Consider the following 20105-nt stretch of genomic DNA (forward strand, 5'->3'; position numbering starts at 1 on the left):
TAGGCAAGTGTATAATTCCCAGTGTGGTTGTTGGCCAAACTGAAGTCTTGTAGGTTTTTTTTTCCCATTTTAACTTCTATGGGAATGCCATAGAGCGGGTTCAAGAAGAACCCCGTTTGTGGTCACGTGAACAATCCTACCTCTTCTTTTTAAAAACAAGGTTAAAATAGATCTCGTAAACCAGATTAGTCAATTCTCAAAGCGTGGGCAATTTGGGATTGTAAATAAGGTGACAGAATTAGGTACTTGGTGTGTCTGGTGACAGAAGTGGAACATTTATAACAACAGAAAGCAGTCAACCATAGAAAACGTTGTTCTTGTAAATTCTACTGTGCAGTCAGTGGTGGTGGGGGGGGGATTGCTTGCTCTTTGACCAGAAACTGCACATTACAGAAGTGCTTTTCTCTATTTTTTTCTTATGTCCTGTCTTGACAAAGTGCCATATACCTACCTGCAGCATTACACAATCATCTAATAAACATGACTGTCAGCAACAGAGTAAAATCTTGTTTAAACTTGCTTATAACCTATTTAAATCTTTTTATATGTGCTTCCAAGCAGCTCAGGCACCCTGTCATGGTACAGAGTGCCTACAGTGAAGCTGGAGCTGCACTGCTGCCATGAGAAGTGTAGCTTCTGCACGTAGAAATATTGCTGAACTGTAGGTCATGGAGGAAGTGTGTGGTCTACAGAATCAGTGACGAGGCTCAATTTTAAGACTGGTTTCAAAGCATAGAAACCTCAGGAAGGAAAGTCCTGGTTTAAGTCACCTGCGCAAAGTTCTACAATTATAAGTAATGTCGTGGGAAACTTCTTTTTTGTAGGAAGCCAACAGAACCTTGGATTTTATGGCTTAGCTTCTTCTGGGCATCATGCTGTTTGGTAAAAAAAATCCAGAAGGTGTATTGATGTTGGTTAAGAAGATGGGCATTAAAAAGTTTGCAAATAAAGATACATCAGGAACTGACTTGGTTTAAGCAGCCTGGAGATGAATTTTTAATGTTGTCAGAAAAGACAAATATCCGGTTTAAAGTGAGTTGGCTTCTGGATTTGGCTTTTTGAAGCATAAATTCTGTTACTTAGTAAGTGTAAGTGTTAGGGAAATGCCATTATTGTACTATTGTGCAATATTGGGCTAACAATAATTATAACAATAGAAAAGGCTGAGTTAATGCTTTATGTTTCATGAAGCCTTTAACAGTTTATCAGCTTAATTGTTGGGGAGAATATGTTCTGTGTTTTTTCCTTGATGTTGCAGTAGTGGCTAACAAGATCTTAATGTATTGTTTGTAGTGAAGACAAAAATTCATTGTAGTAAGACATAACTGAATCACTATCCAAGCAGAGAGTACTGATCAGGAATGTATAAAAATCAGGAAGAAGTAAAATATCTTCCTGTTCTGAATATGGAGATGTACTATAAAACTGAATATGCTACAGTCAGATTCGAGCTATGTAGAGGGTTCTCAAATAGGTACTGTAGGCTTACTGAGCTAGCTTTACACAGATTTACACGGACAGTAGTAACTACGGCAACTTGGAAGTGGGAGGTAGTAGGCCTGTTTGCTGAAATTGGCCCTTTCTCTTGAGGACTCCTGCACTATGCTTACTGGTGTCAGCTGGAGTCATTGATTGCAGTGTAACTTCTCCAGGTAGTCTGGTTGTATAGCAAAAGCATGTAGAGGTCTAGTGAGGAAACTCTAGGGTGAAATATTTTATTAGGAAGCCTCTTTCCAATTTTGTGTGGTTTGAAAGCTCAGCATACCCAGGTACGCGTCTGTTTGTTTTTCTGAATTAATTTATTCTAGGAAATCAGAAAATGTTAATCTGTAGGAAATTAAAAAGCAAAGTTAAGCAATTTTGAAGTAAATCTGCTTGTCTGAAAATTAAATGTTTAATGCAGTAACAACACTAAAAAATATCAAACTCATTTAGAATGGTTTTTTGTATTTTTTACCTGCAAAAATTTAGCAAAAAATTTAGTATGACTTTTTCCAAATTACGTTTTTTTTTTCTTTTTCTTTTTTTTTTTTTTTAAATCCTGAAAGGAGCGCAGTTTGAAATCCAAGGAGGCATTTGTGGAAATACTTAAGGCCATGCATATGTAAAGTTACAATTGGCCGTTTTCTGTCAAAAATGGGCTTGTATCTTGCATATTCAACTTAAAATGCTCTGGAGTTTGTTTCCAAACATGTGGTGCATTCAGGCTTTTAGCTGACTTGTTTGGAAAATCAAACCGTAGTGTTTATCTGCGAGTCCACCTTATCACTGAAATTGGAAATCTCAGGTGAGCAGTTGGAAAGGAAAGGAATATTCACTTTACAGCTCTAACAGTATGCCTGGTGTCCCACACACTCCTTGTACAGAGTGGCTTAGCACTTTTATTCAGTATCTCTTGAGTTAGCCAACATGACAAACCACGCAGAAATAGCATTCAAGCTACTGCGACCACCAGAGTGGTCCACCAAGTACTCTTCGTTTATCTTCTTTCTCCTTGTGTGCCTCTAACCTTTACGCTCATGAATTCTTTCTCAATGCGTAGTCAGATGTCTCTGAACTGGGAGGAGATATTAGGGCAGACTGGCACTGACTGGAGCAGGCTTACTGCTGTGTTAGAGAATAACTGTGATAGCAGGTAAGGTACTTCAGACAGGTTTCAGTCAGCTCATGCTGACAGAGCATTTCACCTGAACTAAAGATGTCATCAGACTAGAGTTTTTTTCCTCTGGATGGCATTTTAGGCAAGGGAAATTTGTTGAGATGAAGGCAAGATAATGAATGTAGGTGTTAAAGTGCTTCTCATCACTGGAGTAGTTGAAAGGACCTAGTTTGTGCAAGTGAGATGTCCTGTTAGTTTGTTGGTTTGAAAATTTCCACATCGATGTTTCTCCTGAGCACACAGCTCCCACAAAGCTGGCACAGATTTGGTCATAATGGTATGAATTGTTATCAATGTGCAGACTGTTAGCATCCTCATATCTGCTGGAGCTGTGGAATGTTCCCTTTCACATTTCTCTCTCTTTGTCTGTTTTAGCAGTGACACTCTTTAGTTTGAAAGTTTGCTGGTGTCTGTGGTTTGGTTAGTGTCCTCCCACGTGTGGCACAGCATGCTCATATTAAACTTTCCAGCCCACAGCAGCTTGAAGTGACCTAAAGTATGAAGCTGACTGTCAGCTTATGAATGTGAAATCATTTTAAGCTTTAGCGTCTTTATTGTTTGCTCATGTTCACTGTATTGATCATCGTTTACAGCAATAAATAGTTTATATTGGGTGTTGCATTTTCAAAATGTATAGGCTAAATCCTGATCCTTGTGGTTACCTCTGTGTGTGCGTGGGTGAATGGGGGTCTGTGGTGTTAGAGGAAGGACAAAATGGGGGGGAGAGTCTGTGCTGCAGTACCCATTAGCTCTGGAGGGGCCTCACAGAGGATACTGGGGGTAGGCACAGCACTTGCCTGTTTATTAATATGCCATTTGCTTCTACAAAGACGGCAAAAAATAGATGCAGAGCGAAAACACTTAAGAGTTTTATTTAGAAGTATGCTTTTGTGGAGTCAAATAGAAGGCACTTTCCCATGAGCTGATCTTGGGAGGTGCAGAGTGCTCTTGTCTTCACTGGCAATAGTGGTATTTGCCATCAGGATCAGACTTGTGTAAAAACTGTCTTGCATAAACAGGAGAACTGTTAGAACTAACAAAACTCAACCAGGGTATAGATGAGAAAAACAGAATAAAAACTTGAGTTTTCTTGGGGTCACAAATTTTGAAAGTCTCTTCCTAAGAAAGAAAAAGTTCTTCTGCAAGAGTTGTATTTGATTCTTATAATTTGAATAGAGGGGAGACAGAAGCTACTGAAATTACCATGGTGATATTTTAAGGAAGGAAAAATAACTCTAAAAGCTCTGGGGCCCACTCTGAAGCTGCAAGTTTCAGGGTAAGATTGTGTAGCTTTATTGCAACACTAATGTTGTGCAAATGCTTCCTTTGGAGCAAGTGACATTATAGAGTTCCAAAAAGCTATGCTACTTACCTGTCTGAAGATTAATGTGTATCGATTCTACTGTTGTTCATTCATATGGCTTATTCTTTATTATTTTTAAGTTGGTTTCTTCCTTAGTCGTTCCATAGGTGATTTAATTCTTTATATAAATGAAAGAACAATTCAGTATTATAATGCTTCTGATCACTGATTAGTCTTGTTTTTTAATGCAAGATAAATAGCTTCTGAAATGAGTAGATCAGCAGAGCCTTCTTTGTTCCAGGTCATAGGGAACAATGCTGGGGCTTTAATATAATACTTGCACATTTGCATAATAACTTTATTCTGGCTAGACCTGGAAGAGACAGTGAGCTGGCTGCTGTTTCTCCTCTAGGAAATCAAAGTGGATATATGGAACTGTTGGAACAAGTCCAGAGAAGGGCCACGAGGTCGGTCAGGGAACTGGAGCACCTCCTGTATTAAGACAGGCTGAGAAAGTTGGGGCTGTTCAGCCTGGAGAAGAGAAGGCTGCGTGGAGACCTCATAGCAGCCTTCCAGTATCTGAAGGGGGCCTATAAGGATGCTGGAGAGGGCTTCTTCATTAGGGACTGTAGTGACAGGACAAGGGGTAACAGGTTAAAACTTAAACAGGTGAAGTTTAGATTAGATAGAAGGAAGAAGTTCTTTTCTGTTAGGGTGGTGAGACACTGGAATGGGTTGCCCAAGGAAGCTGTGAATGCTCCATCCCTGGCAGTGTTGAAGGCCAGTTTGGACAGAGACTTTGGGAGACATGGTTTAGTGTGAGGTGTCCTTGCCTATGGCAGGGGGGTTGGAACTAGACGATTTTAAGGTCCTTTCCAACCCTAACTATTCTATGATTCAATGATTCTATATACTTTCACATGAATCATGCAGAAGTCCCTAGCTGTAGTGACTGGGGATGTACCATCACAGCTCTGTCTATAAGAGAGGTGGTGGCTCTAGGTAGATAGATACTTTTTTCTTTTTTAACTTTTTTTTTTCAGCTCTTACTGTTTAAGAATTTTTAATGGAATTAAACACACTTTCCCTCTCCCCCAGCTCTGTCATAAAAAGAATGAATAAATTTTTTGAAGTGCAGTCAGGTTAGATGGGTTATTTAAAACACAGATACTTTTGTGTTTATTTTCATATATATGAAATTAAAGATGTAGTAATTAACTTGAAACAGTGATTTTTGGTAGAAGTTATATTGCTGAGCAAGTACAATGATATATTTACAAGTTACCCCACCTAGACTGATGCCTGTCACATTAATCTGGATAGAAAATACTGTTTGTACCTCTTCTGAGAAACTAAAGAGTAAAAATACATGATGGACTAAGAGGGGTTTCCAAGCTCCAAGAGCTATATTTAAATGCTAACTCAGAATATGGATATTGACCTTTTTGAATTGTATAATACTTCTGTAATGGCCACAACCATTGCTTCTATAGATTAGCTCCATTAATAGTTAATTTTAATTTCTTTGCATTTGATTACATAGAATGCAAGAAAGAATTAGCAAGTGACTTGGTAATCTGTAGATGATTGACCAATGGATACTCTTCAGGTTATAGTTTGTCAAACAAACTTCAACATCTTTGTTGATATAACACCAGCGTTGCTATTCCTATATACAGATCTCTCAGCTCAACTAGAGTAATGGAACTGTGGGAAAACCCTGCTGAATTCAGGACACCATCTCTGATGAGAAAGAGCACTGTAGGAAGCTGAGTCTTGCTTGAAATAAATAAAAGATGTAAAAATTATATAAGCTGTGTTATATTTATATTGATTTAATTATTTTGTGATAGCTGCTAGCCCCCCACAATGGCAGAGAATGCTTGCAGCAAAACCCCAACCTTTCTGAGGAGCTGCTTATGAAAGCACAAGATGTGCCAACAAGTGAGTAGAGGCATGGTGCAAAGCATTGATGAGACATTACAATAACCAGAAAAAGTTTTACAGTGGATTAGTTGCCTACACCTCTTCTGTATGGTAGTCTGGGAAGAGGAGGGTTGATCTAAGTCTGTAGGTAGCCACTGCTCAGAGCTGGTACAGTAAGGAATCAGTTTTGGTTTAGGTAGTTCAAACAGTAGGAATTAATTGTTCAAAATACAACTGCACTTAAAGCTCATTGAAGTGGTTGAGCGAGCCTGTTCTGCAGCAAAGTCCCAGAAAAACTGTGGGAGAAGTAAAAATTAGTCAGGAGTCAAGCAGCTGGGAGATTCAATGAGGAAAACTCTCATGGAGAGGGTCTGGTTAGAAAATCTACTAAAAAGCAGATGTTGTCACTGGGGACCACTAAACTCCATTCTTCCTGGTTAGTTTGTTCCTGTTCCACACCTCCTCCCAGCTTCAGGAAAATTATTTTTTAAAATACTTTTTTTTTAGATGGCAGTAAGCACTGCTGGGGAAATTTTGAGCAGGTGCAAGTGAGAGCTGTTCAAATTACAGAAATAACTTAAAGTTGTGCATGTGAATGGAGGCAGCTTAATAGATGCTCACTTGAAAAGAGCAGTCATAAATAAACTTGAATTATAAATGAAGTTGGTTATGTTGCAGTAAGAATAGTTAGGGTTGGAAAGGGCCTTAAGACCATTCAGTTCCAACTCCCCTGCCATGGGAAGGGACACCTCACACTAAACCATGTCTCCCAAGGATCTGTCCAAACTGGCCTTGAACACTGCCAGGGATAGAGCATTCACAACTTCCCTGGGCAACCCATTCCAGTGCCTCACCACCCTTACAGTAAAGAACAACTTCCTTCTATCTAACCTGAACTTCCCCTGTTTAAGTTTTAACCCGTTACCCCTTGTCCTATCACTACAGTCCCTAATGAAGAGTCCCTCTCCAGCATCCTTGTAGGCCCCCTTCAGATACTGGAAGGCTGCTATGAGGTCTCCACGCAGCCTTCTCTTCTCCAGGCTGAGCAACCCCAGCTTTCTCAGCCTGTCTTCATATGGTGCTCCAGTCCCCTGATCATCCTCGTGGCCCTCTGCTGGACTTGCTCCAACAGCCCCATGTCTTTTGCTGCCGTATGTGTTTGCATCAATGTATCATAACTGTAAGTGTGTACGTATGACTGACTGCCTCTCAATTGCAGACAAAAAGTAAATTATAGATAATGTAATGTAGTCATGGTTAGGAAGTTGTATGAGTGGTGCTATGTAAAGTTTCTTTTTATGCTCTTTGGTCTCTCCAGTGCTGGTGGTTGACATCTGTGGAGCAGCCAGACCATGCTAAAATATCCTTGGTTTCCTATTTTGCAGGATGGAGTTGAATACAAACAAGGGAGAAGGAGAGCCAGATCTTGGATCAGATCAGACTAGATCAGAATAGTGATAACCCCTTGCTTTTTATCTTGATTCTAGCCATTTTGGAAAGATGAAAGGAATGCTTGATACTTGCTTTCCTTATAATAATAATTGAAAAACATAACTGAAAGGAGGCAGGGCATTTTCCAATACTGGAAAATAAGGGTATGGAAAATGTGGTTATCTAATGCCTAGCTACAGTAATTATATTTGCATAATCAGTAATTGCTTGGTTGAAAATGCTTCAAGAGGGAGCTACAGCAGTATCAGTACTTCTTATTTTTAAATGGCAATGCTATTTAGAAACCAAAACAAAACCAAAAGTAAAAACACCCTTACATTTGGCTCTGGAGCATATTCTACCAAAGTTCTCTATGGGGGGTATTGCATCAACCAGGCCTTTCTGAGGCTTTAAGTTGCAGAGCAGCTCCATAAAAGGAGACATCAGTAATTCTGAGACCTTCTATACTTTTGAAGAATGCAAGTTCCATTGGTCACGTGCTGATGACTTCAGGATTTCATATGTGGGGATAAGCATAGGAGAAAGAAACAGCGTGAACAGTAAAGAGAGACAGCATGGAAAGACAAGCTCTAGCTATTTCTTGATGGCCAGGCTGTCTTCTGCATGCTTTTATTGAGGCAGTTTTTCTGAATGGAAAAAGAGAGTGTTGTTTAATCCCCCAACCCATGCTTTTCTGAGGGTAAGCAGAACAGTATTTTCATCAGCAAAGAGGAAAAACGCTGAAGAAACAATTTATCTGATAGTTAGAATATGGCTTTCTTAAGCTGTAAAGCAACTGTGTTTAGTAGAAGAGTAATTCCAAGTGGTGAGAGGATGAGCTGTTTGATTGTATACTTATCTAAACTTGTGTATTTCTTGTCTTCCTGTATTCTAAGATTTTTTTTAAAGAAATTTTGTAATTGTATATTTGTTCTGCATCTGACAATGTAGGTCTAGTACTATAACTTCTTCATGTTGCTTCCTTGTATGTGAAATAAGAGGCATAGCTTGTTATTTTTGCATTGGGTGGAAACAACTTACTGCCTGGACTGGCCATCCTCATTGTGAACAAGGAGCAAGGTTTCATAAAGCAGTAAATCGAGTTTTTGAAGCATAGGGAAGTATGAAATACAGGTGGCATTTTGCATTATGAGAAGCTTTGTATAGTAGTTTCTGTGTAGTCATTTTCAGAATGACTTTACTATGACTTTGTTATTTTCAGCAAGCAGATACATTAAAAAAAAGAAAAACAACAACAACAAAACCCAACCTTTAGCATGACTTTGAAGCACATGTTTTTATCTATTTGTTGTCCTTATTGGCATATAGTATTTTTATACATTTATTGTTGTTTGAACCATGTTTCCTTCTCCAGGCCTCCCTCTACAGACATTATATCTTCAGAAAAAGGTGGACCAGTTTTAACAGGCGCCCTGGGTTCACTGGCCTGTAGTTTTTTCCAAATCATCTGTGAATACTTGTGCTCAGTTCAGAAAGCATCAGTGAATGTGCTGATGAAATACTACCAGTTCTGCAGTAAATCTAACTTTTTTCTATTACATTAGGAACCTTCCATCTCCAGAAACAACTGTGAAAAATGTTGCTCTGCGTCCTATGGTTTGACCGCATAATTAGTCATTGTACTAATTTTGTCTCTTTGTAGCAAAGGTCGCTTGTTGGAAAGAGTGGTTATGGGTGGATTTCCCATGGCTGGCTCATGCCTGCACCTCTTTTTCCCAACTACTTCAGGGCTTGAGCTCTTTCTTGATTCTGTATTTCATATATGTTGTATGCCTGGGTCTAGAGCAAGCCATTTGGCTTGTAGAATAAATGCAACACAGCGATGGTGTGCAAGAGGTCCTATTATAAAGGAAAATAATCTAAGTAGGGAGGAGAGAGGAATTGCAGTGGTCCTTTTAGTATTTTTCTTGAGTCGCTCCTGCACCGCATGTTTTAGTAGTGAGAAATGCTGAGCTAAACCCCAGCTGCACACATGACAGTTTGAAGGCTGCTGGGTGTCAATAACTGTTGCTTCTGATTAAATCTGAAATATGTCTGGAGCAGTACATCCGTAATTAATTTCTTAATCTGTAAAATGTGCAAAAATAGAAGAATCTTCTCTGACATCAGTGTGAATTTGCTGGATTGAGTTGTAAAGAGGGTCAAATTTGAGTTGGCTTAATTTAGCATCTCATGGTGAAGCAAACTAAGCCACTTTTAACCACAGAAGTGTACAAAGGGATGACTAAGAAAATGTGATTGCTAGGGTGATATGCTGTATATCAGAAGTTTGCTTTATTTTCTCCACACACACACACACACCCCCCCCCCCCCCCCGTGTTAGTTGTTTATCCTGCTGGACTGCTGTCCTTTGCCCTCTTGGCTGATATATCCTTCTTCTCAGTAAGCACTGACTGGATGCCAGAATTCCAGAATTAGCTTGAAACTCCTTGAAAATGAGTTTTAGAGAAGAGATTCAGAGGAAGTAATAAAGCATATTCCTCTAAGGAATTTCTGTCATTCTGGATAAAAACCCCAACGTATATAATCTGTCTGTTCCACAACATCAGTTAACCAGCAGATGGGATCCAAGCGATATATGAGTACCCCACTGGACCCAGAAATCTGGGTATATAAGTTACAGCAGTGGCAAGTGTTTCTTCTTCTGTGTATGTTGTGCAGGGGGAAAAAAAAGATCTGGAGGGGTTTCTTCAACACAGTTATATAGAGGGTTGAATTCTGTGCTTCATAAAAAAGCCCATCTTGTTTGTATCCTCCTCTTCTGCCTTGGCTTATCAGGCAGTCCTGAAGCTGCCAGGCCTGCCATGCAGTGGCAGGGGGAGAGAGAAGCAAACCCTGCTACTGCACCAAGTGTTGCGGGCTTCAGTAACTCAGTTTTAGGCATTTGCTTGAAGGTATATTTTACTTTAGGCAGTCAGTGTTCAAGTAAGTGGATGCCATAACATAAACTGAAGACTTAAAATTATTATTTTTTTAAATCAAAAAATCCAAGGTTGCCTACTTGGTGCAGATTATTTTTAAGTGTAACATGATACAGCTTTGTAGTGCAGTCCATTAAAGTGCCTAACTTTTTTCTTGCCACTCTTCCTCCCCCCCTTTAAAAAAGAAAAGACCCTTTTTTGTGCTTGGTTTTTTTTTCTTGTGGGAGATTGTCTTTTTCTGTTGTTAAATGACAGTTATAGCTTTATCTGAACTTGGTTCCTGACACTCTTCCTCATGCTGACCACGACATGCATGAATTCTTTGTTTTCTCTGCCTGTTTTTGTAACAATATACATAAGAAACAGAGTGCTAAATGTACTTTAAATGCTGATGAAACTTCCATATTTTCCACGAGTAGTATAGTAACTATTGTGTTTCTGGGTTGGTGGAAGCGTGACAGCTATATTTGTACTTTGCTTCTGTTTGTAAGACTGTGCTTTCAGTTGCTTGTGATTGTGCCAGACTTCTGCTACTTGGGCTGAAATTTCCATCCTCAGAGAGAAGAGCCAAGTAAGGATTGGAGTATCTTGAATTATTCACTAATTACTACTTATTTCCACACTGTCTGAAAAGTGACCATCTTTCATGACCTCTAGTCTGGACTAGATTTGTTCTATGTGCTTGGCAAGTTTGAATTTTGGATGTGGGTTAGTTCAGGTTTAGCCATGAGCTGCTGCCTATTTTGTTTTGTTCTGGATTCCAGTAGGAACTCCCTCTCCTATTAGGGAGTTGACTCTCTCAAAAGTGAGAGGGTGGCCCTATAGAGTCTCTGTAGGTGCATCATAATTTTGCTTTGAGAATTGTATCTTTCAGGTGTTTCACTTTGCCATGTAGTACAGAATGTTATAAATTTCTGTGCTGGGCTCTTGTTTTTAGCCTCTTTGGCTTCAGGTAAAGGAAAATGGTTTTGATCAATTCCTTCAGAACAGAAAATTCCTTAAAAAGGTCTTCTTGTGTGTAGGCTTCACTATCGTTACCTCTGGCTTTTACATCTAGAGTAAAGCCCAGTATGCTCTACCTCCAGTTACTGGCTGTTCTTCCGAGGAGCTTCCTCTCTAGAGTGTTGATCTACACAGTGTTTCCATGCAGTGTTTGTTTTGTTGGGCAGCACCTGCTGATCATCATGGGGACTCCTTGACTTCTTTAAAATCTGCATTGTTATTAATTTAGGTGAGCCAAATCTTCTCTGTGCTTTTGACCTTGCTTCATCTGGGTTTCTGTTAGCCTTGGTCAAAGAAGTTCCCTCAGCGCAGATGCCAGTTTGGCCCAGGGATGGGTTTCACCCCACCTTCTGCTTCCTGCCTCTGCAGGAACTTGTGTTGCCTGTGCAGCATCCCAGTTTCTCTGGAAAATTGGTTAAACACTGCAGTAGCTGCAAAATGGTGGAAGCACTTCGGCAACAGAGTGAAGGGAGCATGTGAGGTGATGCAGTAGCACCTATTTTCTTCACTAGTTTTAATTATAATTTAAAATTGGCAAAAGGGAAGCCTTCCTTCATCTGTACTCAAGTTACTTTTTGTAAAGAGAAGAGGAAACCTGTGATCACAACTGATTGGGAACTTTCTATAGAAAGATCTGGTATTTCTTACTAAGCAATTTTACTGTCCTCTGTGCACTTTCACCAGTGTAGATCTTTAGATAAATGCATTATATTTTACATAATATTTTGCTTTTCTTTCACAGAAAAAGTACAGGAAAGGATCTGTGGATATTTCAAGGATTAAATGTGTAGAAGTTGTAAAAAGTGATGGTATTATTCCCTGTCAAAATAAATATCCATTTCAGGTATGTTCCTTTAATATAGAATATATAAATTACAGTGCTCTTTTCAACAGCATAAAGCCATTTCGATGTAACCTGCTTGAAATTATTGTCACCTTGAAATACTGAGCCCATTCTCTGGTGTGGTGGTTCAGGCTCGGTGATTAAAACTCACTCCCAGCAAGCTCTGCTCCCTCTGCAGTACTTCTCCTTGGGAGGTGTGCCTCCTACGCTAGGTCCTTTTCCACACCCTCTCTGCTTGAGTTTTGACTGGAAAGTGCCTTTTTCTGGTCTTGCTCCAAAACGGGTTAGCTGGCATCCCATTTTCCCTGTCACCATTCTTCCACATTAAATTACCATTAACTTCTATAGGAATAAGAAAATCAAGATAAAACCTGTGACATTTTCTTCCATTGTGAACTAAATAGATATAAACACAGAAAACAAAGTGCTTAAAGGGGAGAAAAACTATATTGGGAGTCTGCTGTGCCTGCTTACAGTAGACAGAGCAGTCAGAGTGAGGGTGAATTCTGCTGCCAGAGAGGGGACTCTGGCTCCTTTCTACCAGGGCAATACTTGCTTCCCACCAACACAAGAAATGAAGAAGCAGAAGGCAAAAATCGCCTTACAGTATAACAAGGAGTTACAAAATGGCCAGACAAAGGATGTCTGATTATGAAATACCTGTAGCAATAAAATTGAACTTTTTCTAGAAAACACTTGGTGAAGAATGAACAAAGGAAAGTGTGAAGCAAACATTTTGAGGAGTTCTCTCAAAATAATATACCATTAGAAAATACTTCCTTATTCTACTAAAGCATCATATAAGAATAATAAACCCTAATAACCTTTTTCCAGTTTCTTCATTTTGTGAGCAAGGACACTAACTTTGCCAAATGTAACGGTCGTTTGTCTTGTTCTGTTTCCTGCAGAATAAATAAAGAAATACTACTGGGTGAATGTATTTTGATTATTGCTTTCCCTTCCTACAGGTTGTATATGATGCTAACACGCTTTATATTTTTGCACCAAGTGCACAAAGCCGGGATCAGTGGGTGAAGAATCTGAAAGAAGGTAATGAAAACTGCTCACACTTAACATCTGACATATATAGATACCTTACTTGAGCAGTCTGGCTGGGTTGGAGTTAACTTGGTGCTGTGTTTTGGATTTGTAGCCAAAACAGTGCTGAAAACACACCAGTGTTTTAGCTGCTGCTGAGCAGTGCTTGCGCAGTGTGGAGGCTTTGCTCTTTTGCTCCTCTGCCCAAGCAATGAGTAGGCTGGGAGGGGACACAGCCGGGGCAGAGGACCTGGACTGACCAAAGGGATGTTCCAGATAATGTAACTTTGTGCTTGCCAATAAAAACTGGGGTAGGGGAAGATGGGGGGGTTGGGGTTTTTGGTATCTGTGTGGGCTATGATTATTCAGGGACTGATTGGGCGTTGGCCTGCTTGTGGGAGATGCTGAGTCCTTGCCTTTATATCACTTTGGGGTTGTTTTTTTCCCTTTCTTTTGGTTATTAAACTGTCTTTATCTCAAGCCACAAGTTTTTTCTTCTTGGTCTTAATATTGTTCCCCCTTTCCTGCGGGATGGAGGAAGTGGGTGAGAGGCTATGTGGGTGCTTAGGTGCTGCCCAGTGTGAACACACAACAAGCTGGAAAAATAAAATGGTAGGGTTTCTGTTGCATACATCTACTGGCTTTTATTTATTTATTGGGCCAGCTAATTGTCTGCATACACAGTGTATGATAACAGGTACCTGGAGTATCACACACTGACTGATTTAATTAGTTTTTGAAGTCCAGAATTTGACATTCTGCCTTTGCACAGTGTGTAAATCATCAAAAAGCCTATACAAGCTAGTTAATGGCATCACTCAGAAGTTTTATTTAAATGTAGACAGACAACATTGAGGGCCTTAAACTGGTGTAAAATGTCAGGAGGCATCTCCACTGAGATGTAGGTTGATTAGTGCTATCACAGTGAGTAAAGATCTGTATTTTTTTTTTCCAAGAGCCTCTTAAGGCTTTCTGCAACCATCAAATGCTCACATTAATTGAAGGTGCTCTGTGAAGTAATAAAAAATAATTTCTGGGCTAGGGACCACAGGGCAAGAAATAACCTCTGAAACTCATCAAGGGTGGGGGAAATGAGCCTTTTGGACCAAGCTTGGACATCGTGTCATGAAACAGCGATAAATGTCAGCTATCTTTCCCCTCAGAATGCTATTTGTAAAGGAACTTGAGCCGTTTGAAGCAGTAATAAAAAGAGAAGGAGTGGGCAGAGCCCTTAGGACCTTCACAGCTGCCGGACTGGTTTGCACAGTGCAAGTGACTGCTTGGGTCTCCTTTTGTGGCTGTATCAAACCCCTGCTGGGTTGGCTGGTTTAAGCAGGGAGTATAGCACGCTCTTCTGTGTTATCCTAAAAATGTGTTATCCTAAAAATGTCATCCGCTGTCATTGTATCACCTCCATGTAAACTTGCAAGAAGGTCCTGGAAAGAAGCAATGCTAAAGTAAGGACAAGTGAAGATTATGCCTCATGCCAAAGATATTGTAATATTTATTAAAAATGGCCTCTTGCCAATTGATTGTTTTTTTTTTTTAGTCTTTCAATATATGCTCTTTTTATTCTTGCAGAAATAAAGAACAATAGCAATATAATGATAAAATATCATCCCAAATTCTGGACAGAGGGAATTTATCAGTGCTGCAGGCAGACAGAAAAATTAGCACCTGGCTGTGAAAAATACAATCTTTTTGAAAACAGTAAGTACATATGTTTTCATAGGAAGTTGTTTTGGCATATTTTTCTGCTTTTTTTTTTTTTATGATTCCATCACCACACCTGAATGCCCTAGATAATTAGGCGAATTTACAGAGCAGAGTGAATCACTAATACTGTGCCTAAAGTAAATCAAAATGTTTGTTTCATTCCCAAGCATTTTGTAAAAACAAAAATACAAAATTCAGTAAGTTATCCTTGTGAAAACGTTCATACAAAGCTGAAAGGATTAACTGAGGTTGCTGAATTTCACTTGGTTTGTTTTTCTAATGTGACACTTATTTGACCAAGTGTTTACCACGGACCGAGGATAAAACCTAATGGTGAAAAAGAGTCAGCTAGAAATCCTTGCCAGCTCCTCAGCTGTAATAAATAATTTATACATACTCATGAAAAAGAGTAACAATTGTGTTACCACAGGCTGTTACTATTCAGTGTTCTTACATTAGTGTAAAAATGGTACAAGAATGCTTGATGTATTTACAGACACAGGACTGAATTTTCTTAGAGGTTTGTAAACGTCCATATGCTGAAACTTGATGTTCCTAAGGAAGTCATGGTTCATGTATCTTTCAGCATTCAGATCACAAGCTCTGCTTGTTCAGCAGCAGATGCTGTAGCATGCAGCGTGACCCTCACTTGCAGTATTGTCCTACATAAGGATAAAGTAATTATTCAGTCCTAATTTAAGGAAAATTCCGTAATAGGAAAAGAAATTGAGCCATTGCTTACCTTCCAGTGAAAATGGCGATGCCCAGATGATTTCCTGTCCCTGCAGTTTAAACGGCAATGGTGGGGACCTGTGGATTTAGTTGCATTAAAAGACTTGAAAAATAAGCAGTGGCTCATTGCTGGCCTTATTTAGCAGACACAAAACATGACATACAGCTTGACCTTTTAAGTGTGGGGTAAAAAAGCAGTGCAGGACTAAAAAATACTTCTGAGTCTGAGAGAGGTAATAAAAAATATGCATACAACTTTTATGGCTTATTTAGCAAAGCAAGGATCAGGAGAGTATTAGTTTTTTAGAAGAGCAGATGTTAATGGGAACAGAACTTTAGATTGTCATGGTGACAAGAGTGCTGCTTCCTTTTTATATGCCTTTTTTTTGTCTCTCTTCCTTTTTTATTTCTCATGTATTTCTGTGTCTGATGGTTGGTTCAGGGATCTCTGTGGAACATTCTCATGTGTCACAGACTTTGCAAAATCCATGGTAAATGTAGCCTGCTGGCTGATTTAAGATGTTTTCTCAAGAATATTTAATCAGTGTTTTCCCAGTGCTTAATCGGAGGTTTCTTTGCTTTCTGACTTACTAAGTTATTGTGAAGGCTAGTTAAGTTATTAAAACCTTATCTGAAATGTACACCTTTTACTTATTTTTAAATTTCTAGCTGAATAAATAGGCACAAATCCTTTACTGTGCTTTGTTTCTAGGTGTGATGAGATTGCCCTCTCCAAAGCCAGAAAAAAATGTGGTAAGTAGAATCTTTAAAATGTTGAATATATAATTGCTGCTTTTTCAGATTGAGTTTAAATTTCCTGAGATTCTCTCGGTACTCTGGAGCAGAAGTCTACTTCTGTATATGTCAATTGACATCATGTTCCATCTCAGGAGTGAAAAGATCCCATTAAAACTTAGCTGTGCACCTATCAGCTGTATCTGTACTGCTGGTGGAAGAAGTGGTCAGAAAGCAAATGCCAGTTGGTGTTGCCCTTTACTGGCAGCTGTGGGGCTGCAGTGTGAGCCAGCCCCAGGGATGGCACCCGAGTAATTGTCTGCTGGTTTGCACTGGTGTGATGGTAGGGGTGGTGGGGGTGGAATAATGGAGACGAGTGGAATCATAACTGTTGGATTGTTTCCAGCGACGGCCTCCACCACCTGCTCCTCCAGAAGAAAATGAGAATGAAGAGGAGGAGATAGTGGTAGCAATGTATGACTTTGAGCCTACAGAACACCATGATTTAAGGTTAGAGAAAGGTGAAGAATACACAGTGATTGAGAAGAATGACCTTCACTGGTGGAAGGCAAGAGACAAATACGGGTAAACATGAGTTCCTTATTTTTCACTATAAAGTTTATAAGGCTGTCTCTACTTTGTAGTTTTTGTTGGCGTATAGTCAATATAGAACAGCATTAGACCCCATTTTAGATCCTAGCCCTGAAATCTCATCTGTATCTTTTTTCCCACATAGAAACCAATTTAAAAGTGTGGTTCTTGATAGATTATGGGGCCTGTGTGCAAAGACTGTTGCAGACCTGAAAGCTTTTTTCATTATATTTCCTGTCAGGCTTTATGGTTTCCCAATTAAAGCATTAGCCAGCCTGCAAAACCTTGCTAGACTAGTACAGTACTCCCACTTCCCTGGGGAACGGCTCATTAGGGAGCAGTATGGTTAACACTCAGCTTAGCAGCCTCCAATTTCCAGACTTGAATAATCATCATTTAATAGCTGGATCATTAGGGACAATCTTTAAATGAGTTGAGAGGGAGTTGTAGTGAGATGCCTTAATGACTACAACTTTACATTCCCTCGATTAACATGATTTTTTTTTTTTTTCTGTTGTTTTAAAGTTGGAAGCTTCAATATTTCTCAGGTCCCTGTTGTAAAATGTTGGGGGTAATTGCAGGTTACCAGGCTGTGGCAGGCTCCAGACATACTCCTAGTGACTGACTGGGACCTGTAAGAGCAGAAGTGGCAGAGCAGCAGAGGGTTATTCTTTTTCACCCTTCTGTTTGGTTTTCTTGGGCACTTCTGCTGCCTCTAAGCCCACTGAAAGTTAATGTGGACATGCTAATGCGGAGAATTAGTTTCTGTATATTCAGTAGTAGAGTGGGTGGGTCAGTAATGAATTACAGAAGGAGACTTCTGCATGTCATGCAATTTTATATATTTTCAATCATTACATATATATAAATAAATATTTATTTATTTTTAGGAAACAAGGATATATTCCAAGCAACTATGTAACAGGAAAGAAGTCCAACAATCTTGATCAATATGAGTAAGTGAATACTGAATTAAAATCTGGAAGGCCATAAAATGGAACCTGTGCTTTAAGAATGACTGTATTTTTGAAGTTTTGAAAGCAATTGCTTACATATGACAGCAATTTTCTCAGATACAAAACTATTTGAAATGGGCATATGGTTGTTCTAATTCTCCTCACTGATTTTGCTGTGGTTTATAATGTAAAGACAAGTAAATGAGATGGCCATCAGGCATGTATTTTTTGGGCTATTGTTATTAAAGTGCAAAACCTCTCCTAATGCTCTGAGAGACAAAGGGAAACTTTAAAGAAAATTAAACCATTAAGTGTGTTGAACCTTGGGTTTCTTTGTATTAAAGTGACATGTTAACCCAAAGTGTATGGCAGTAAGATAGCAGAATAGAAAACAATGGAAATCATTCAAAATAAACATAACAGATCAGAGACTTTGGAAGGCAGTTCCAGTTTTCAAGGAAAGGTATCCTTCAGTGCAGTTTAAGTCTCGGTGTATGTATGCATATAACTTATCGGTTATTAAAAATTAGCTTTTTTTTTTAAAAAAAAAAAGTAGTTATTTTAAAGCATCAGGTTAAAATTTAACAATGTAGTCTCCAAGTCAGTAGTTCTTAATATTCAGATTTCAGTACAGCATAGATTGTTGTGCCTCAGAGCTTAAAACATATTTCATGACTTAGATAAAAGGAAAATGGAGCTGTAAGGAAATAATAATTAAAACCAGTTTACAAACCCACATTAATAACTTCAAAACTCTACTTTCATCCATGTATGGCTCCTACTGTTGTGTTTTGATAGAAGGTAGAATTTCATGTGGGATTTTGCTCTCAGCTTTACTAGAGGGAATTCCTTGTTCTTTGTTATTTTCTCATCTTAAAGGCTCTGTCTAAGAGTCCTGCCCTGCTCTGGGCTGGGCTGCAGGGCTGGCAGAAAGGGAAGGAAGGAAGGAACTGAGCTGCCTTATCTGGTCCAGCCACTTTGTGCTTACCACCTTGAGGCTGTAATTCTGAGTCACTGCACAGCCCAGTGAGCATTACTGCAGGTTATCTACTAACTGCAAGAAACCACTAGCTCTGGAACAACAGAACTTCATTAGAGGCAGCTGTGCCAGTTCCCTGCTTGGTTACCACCGTGACAGCATAGCCCCAAACCATTGCATCACACCATTTGCAAGCAGTGTTGTTTTTCCTTTTTATATTATTTGCTGCAGCTGGCTGAAATGTCAGTGCTTCTGTGGCTGCTTTAACCTGCCCATGCAGCACAGAGCTCAGGGATGTCCAGCTGTGGCATTTTATTCACTTTTCACCTCCTCTTCAGTGGGTGGGTACTCTCTGGAGAACCAGAACCATAAAGTTATTGAATGAAGTAGGAGTCTAGCAGGCAGCTCTGCAAGTGGCTCAACTGGTGCGCAGGCAGCTGCTTACCTGCCCTTGGGCTGCTGTTCAGAGCAAATACTGCCATCAGCCTGCATGGGTTTGAGAGGTTTTTGCCAGTTACCTGAGCTTTATTGCCTTCTGTGGGCTCTCACTGGATTTGTTTCAGGGCATTTTTATGGGATAACTGCATAATGTAAGAGAGACTGATCCTTTTGCACAGTAACAAAGGAACAAAGTTCAGTTCTAGACCTTCACTTGTCATAAAACTATTGACTCTTTTGCTTTGTAATATTTTGCTTCAAGCATTTTAGGTAAATCATGCACCTTAAGAAGTTTTGGTTACTGATGCTGTGTTTCAGGTGGTACAGCAGAAACTTGAACAGAAGCAAAGCAGAGCAGCTCCTCAGAAACGAGGTGAGCTCCGCAGCCTTGCAGTATGAGCCATGAAATTCACGTGAAGTGGCTTCTTTTGTTAAAGTAGAAGCTTATTTTGGCATGCGCAAATCACAAAACGAGTAGAAGAGACATGCAACTGAAAACCACTTGTACAAAACTGCCTGTGCTTGCATTTTAGGATAAAGAAGGTGGTTTTGTGGTGAGAGACTCAAGTCAGCCTGGCCTGTATACGGTTTCCCTTTATACGAAATTTGGAGGGTGAGTTTCTGTGGCTGCTCCGTGCACCTTATTTTGTCCGAATCCATTTGCATCTGTATCCAAATCCATGAGTTGGGGGTGAAGCCCTGGAGAGAGCTCAATAAGGAAACAGAGGCTGCTGTCATAGAAGTGATGGGTAACTACACTGAGCTTCTTGATTCCATGGTTAGATCACGTTGGGTTTAACCCAGGGTAGGCCG

The 20105-nt window shown here is 39.6% G+C and overlaps 1 protein-coding gene across 3 annotated transcripts in view; it reads left to right on the plus strand.

Moving 5' to 3' along the window:
• TEC (tec protein tyrosine kinase) overlaps window positions 1–20105 on the plus strand; it is a 49638-nt gene that overhangs the window by 20159 nt on the left and 9374 nt on the right. For all 3 annotated transcript variants that reach the window (XM_062607553.1, XM_062607563.1, XM_062607572.1), the window contains 8 exons: window positions 12006–12107; window positions 13076–13157; window positions 14727–14855; window positions 16306–16346; window positions 16735–16913; window positions 17810–17875; window positions 19611–19665; window positions 19826–19905. In XM_062607553.1, coding sequence (XP_062463537.1) covers window positions 12006–12107; window positions 13076–13157; window positions 14727–14855; window positions 16306–16346; window positions 16735–16913; window positions 17810–17875; window positions 19611–19665; window positions 19826–19905 — 734 coding nt within the window. The remainder of the gene's footprint in view (window positions 1–12005; window positions 12108–13075; window positions 13158–14726; window positions 14856–16305; window positions 16347–16734; window positions 16914–17809; window positions 17876–19610; window positions 19666–19825; window positions 19906–20105) is intronic.

The sequence above is a fragment of the Pezoporus occidentalis genome, unplaced genomic scaffold (assembly GCF_034315485.1).
Source record: "Pezoporus occidentalis ecotype Australia unplaced genomic scaffold, CSIRO_AGI_Poc_V1 ctg1, whole genome shotgun sequence".
Taxonomy (NCBI): Eukaryota; Metazoa; Chordata; class Aves; order Psittaciformes; family Psittacidae; genus Pezoporus; species Pezoporus occidentalis.